The sequence below is a fragment of the Pseudophryne corroboree genome, chromosome 8 (assembly GCF_028390025.1).
Source record: "Pseudophryne corroboree isolate aPseCor3 chromosome 8, aPseCor3.hap2, whole genome shotgun sequence".
In the NCBI taxonomy this organism is placed as follows: Eukaryota; Metazoa; Chordata; class Amphibia; order Anura; family Myobatrachidae; genus Pseudophryne; species Pseudophryne corroboree.
Window position 1 is genome coordinate 490152523 of NC_086451.1, and position 4087 is coordinate 490156609.

Consider the following 4087-nt stretch of genomic DNA (forward strand, 5'->3'; position numbering starts at 1 on the left):
GAACACATAAGATGAACACTAATTCTTGCATATCCCAGCATTTGGCTTACCATACAGCTACCCGGTCTGGGTCATTGCACATGTGACTGCAGGCGGATGCAAGTGGCGACTCCCAGCTCTCAGGGCGCAGCAGCTGCTATATATTAGTGTTCTGTAGGAGTGTCCTGTCGCTGCATTGCCATGGCTGAGGACAACGCAGGTTATAAAGAGACCAGGTGCTCTCACACTGTACGCCTACGTTTCCACTAGCCACGTGCAGCTGCATCACTGTATCTACAGTAGTTCATTAACATACTTTCACTTGAATGAAAATAAAGGAAAGTTATGAGAAATACACAAGATTACAGTAGATGTCAAAATCGGGAAAAAATGCATTAATCGTATATTTTGTACAAGAAAAATGTATGAAACCAAAATTCAAAGAATGTGATTTATTTTAAAGTTGAACATGAGAAAAGGGAAAATATCTGTACCCCCAGATGATGGTGACTCCGTCCTGTACCAATGTGGCCACAAGCCCAGGATAATGTGATGGGAGTGACACCTATGATATTAGTAACATGTATTATATGATAACACATATAGTATATAGGTGACACTAATCTTTTCATGCATCAAGTTTGGAGGAATAACCTCACATCCACATAAATCATTTTCAGCATTTGTGAACTGATTAAATTTCAGCTTTAAAATGTGTTTCATGAAGAGAAACCTGTTTTTGTGAATTTCCCAAATAGCGTTTATTTTATTGTGTTTGCGCCGATCTTACAAAATAATGGAAATTGTGGTGATTTTTGATACTTGACAGAAGATGTATATACACGTGTACAATAAGCTTCTTACAAATGCTTCTAGCTTCATGTTTAATACAAGATACAATAATATTCTGCTGAACATTTACGCCCGTTCCAAACACAACTGAGAATAACATGATGTAAAACAGCACATTTTCTTGTCAGTGACGCCCTCTGGTTACAGCGCGTTGCCCATAAGGCAATTGCTGGACAGCCAGTAACTTGTTCTATAAAGTTTATACTGCTGTGTAACGTTGGGGGAGATGTATCGAGCCTTGGAGAGAGAGACAGTGGAGAAGTTGTGCAAAGCTCCCAACCTCTTGTGTGATTTATCTAGCACAGACGGTAACATTATACTATAAGCTGATTGGTTGCTTTGGGCTACTTCTCCATTTTTTCTCTTTCCAAGGCTCGATACATCTCCCCCTGTGTGACAGCTGGTTGTCCGCCGGCCGAGGTTTCGGTCTCCCCGGTGAGGGCACTGCCTGTATAATGTATATGAGTGGTAATGTATCCGCAGAATAATAAATGTTACATATTATTAGTTTAGGAAGAGAGAAAAGGGGGAATGTAAGGCAAGTCTTTGTGATTAATGTACATTTCTGGGACAATATGAACTAGAATAGTGCATTAAATGGGTACGAGCTGCAGCACAGCGGGTAGGCCTGGCACACGCGCTGGGTGCTCTCTACCTGGGGAGGCTTGTGACCTCATTCCCCAACCCCTGACTCTCAGCATAGGTGACCCGCAGCCAGCAGACTCACATGTAACCAGGCTATACCATTGTGCCAGTGGACATGGGCATTATAAGCACTGGATGAGTGCCATTATGTTATGTTTTAGGTGCCCCCCAACCATTGGCACCCTAGGCAACTGCCTAAAGGTAGCTCCAGCCCTGATAACTGGAAGATCACTCACAGGTCTCTGTCTCCTCCACCCACCCAGACTATGAGGTGTTCAGTAGGGATCTGGTGTACAGTCCCTGGTAAAAAGCTGAGACATCCCCTGCAGTGTCCGGGACCCTGTAGCCCATGCCATTGGGCTCCCCAACATTCATCAGGCTACTAATGGAAAATGGGTGGTTAAAGTCATAGTGAGAGTTCTGTCCAATTTCTTCAGGGGTTAATTCCATGAAATAAGCTCCTGTCCCCCTCCCATGCTCCCCGTCCTCCAGCAAAGATGTGTGACATTCTCCGTGTTCCTCCTTCCCCTCCACCAGTGACTCCACTTTCTCTGAGACCGGAGTCCCTGATGTTTCTTTGGGGGTTTGAGTAGCTGCTTTTTGCTTTAAAGCCAACTTGAATCTCTTCTGCCTCCTTAGATAGCAGCCATTCTCAAACATGTCTCCTGAGTTTGGATGCAAGGCCCAGAATGAGCCTTTGCCTGGCCTGTCTGGGGCCCTGGAAACTCTCACAAAGCAGTCATTGAAAGAAAGGGAATGCCGTATAGAGTTCTGCCATCTCTGCTGGTTTTGGCGGTAGTAGGGGAAGAGATCCATGATCCACTGGTAGATCTCGTTGAGCGTGAGCATCTTTCCCGGGGCCTGCTGTATAGCCATGGTAATGAGGGAAATGTAGGAGTATGGGGGTTTGGAGTGAGCTGCATACCTCCGCTCGTACCTTTTTGCAGTCTCCCTTGGTTGGCTAGGACTGGTGTAGGACTGATAGGCCAGTCCTGAGGCTGCCGTAGGTATGGAGGAAGCTGGGTATGGGCCAGAGGCTGGTGGGGCCACAGGGCTGAGGGTCATGTATGAGTTGAGTGGTGTCAGTGGTCCCATAGTAGTTGCTGATGGATACATCTGGGAAAGAGAGAGAGAGCGAATACACAGGTGAAGAAGAGAAACTGAAGAACGGTCGGGAACTTAGAGTAGTGACATTTATGTTTTCCTGTTCTGCTCTGTACCCTAAGGAAACAAACAGGAGACACAAATATCTGTAACCGGTTCTATATCCGGGCACACTTAACCTCTCATTTACCAGATTCCCTTCTCTCTAGCAGGAGCCCTACATGTATTCGGGCCTTGCTGCAGAGAACCCTCTTCTTCCTCCAGCCACATCTGGACATCATTAGGAGATATGTGACTGATAAGAGAATAAGTTACTGATCCAGGTCACCCCTTTATAAGCACAGAAGAAAGACACATTTCTATTCCACGTTTATATATGAAGTGTGTGCTCTGCAGACAACACAGGTAAGAGTCCCCCTAATTCTGCTCTCCCTCAGCCCAATGTCCTCATAGACTTAGACAGAAGACTGCTCAACCCTTGTCCAGTAAGTCCTGAAACACACGTCATCTCTGAGTACATGTAACACTATGTTCTCTGTCCTATATACCTGTGCTAGTCACCTGCAGTGTATTTGTGACCTCCGCCCTGACCGGGGACCTGAGCCTTCTACATCCCCAGGAAAACATTCTGCACCATTAACCCATGAGACGCCACACAGCGACTTGCCCCACATACATCTCTGTATATCACAGCACTAGTAGGTTCCACAGCTCAGCACAACAGCAACTTGCATAGTACACAACTATTATAAGCAGGAGCCACGGTATAACGCAGAGCCACCGCTGGGGATACAGTCCGCACATGAAGGGCTGAATATGGAGAAAGAGGAACAGGGAACTGATCTCCAGGAGTCCTCTGCGCTGAGTGCAAGGCCCAGCTAGGTGCACAATGTCCTCACCCCGTGTGGCCACCAGAAGTTTTACTGTAGTTGGATTATAAAATGACCATAAAACACAGATACATGGGAAGTACACGCATAAGAGACGTGTTCTATAGAAGATGCGACCACCAGAAATATAATCTCCCTTTGCATAATATACAAATTCATCGTCTCTCTGTCCCCAGTCTCTCCCCTAGTCTCACTCACCTCAAGGGGTTCTCCAGAGTAAGATACCCACTCTGGGATCTCCCGTCCCTCCATCCTCATCTCAGCTTCCAGTAAATCCACCTTCCTCCCCTACTCTAATATCTGTATTTATTGGGAGAAAGTTCTGGGTATTGTGAGAGACCCTTTCCACTCTCCCAGGTATATATGTACATAGGGCTGTCACGCCTCTCTCCTCTCCCTCCCTGCCACTGTGCAAATACAGCCATGATACACACTCACTGCTCTGCTGGCTGGGTAAACAGGGGCAGAGCAGATCATTTACCCAGCTGACGTCTCCCGTATAGCTGCACGCTGTGCCAGACGCAGAGCTCAAACTGCGCCAATTTCTATACTGTAAAATACAAAGAAATCTTTCTGCGCACACATGTGCATCTACACAGAGAAGGGAGAATTGCGCC

At 46.4% G+C, this 4087-nt stretch overlaps 1 protein-coding gene across 1 annotated transcript; it reads right to left on the minus strand.

Moving 5' to 3' along the window:
* Positions 1–416: 416 nt before the first annotated feature.
* FOXA3 (forkhead box A3) lies at positions 417–3813 on the minus strand. The gene is made up of 2 exons (XM_063938451.1): positions 3669–3813; positions 417–2592 (listed from the first exon to the last, which is right to left on the minus strand). The coding sequence occupies exons 1-2, from the start codon at positions 3726–3728 to the stop codon at positions 1741–1743; spliced, it is 912 nt and encodes a 303-aa protein (XP_063794521.1). The 5' UTR covers positions 3729–3813; the 3' UTR covers positions 417–1740.
* Positions 3814–4087: the final 274 nt, after the last annotated feature.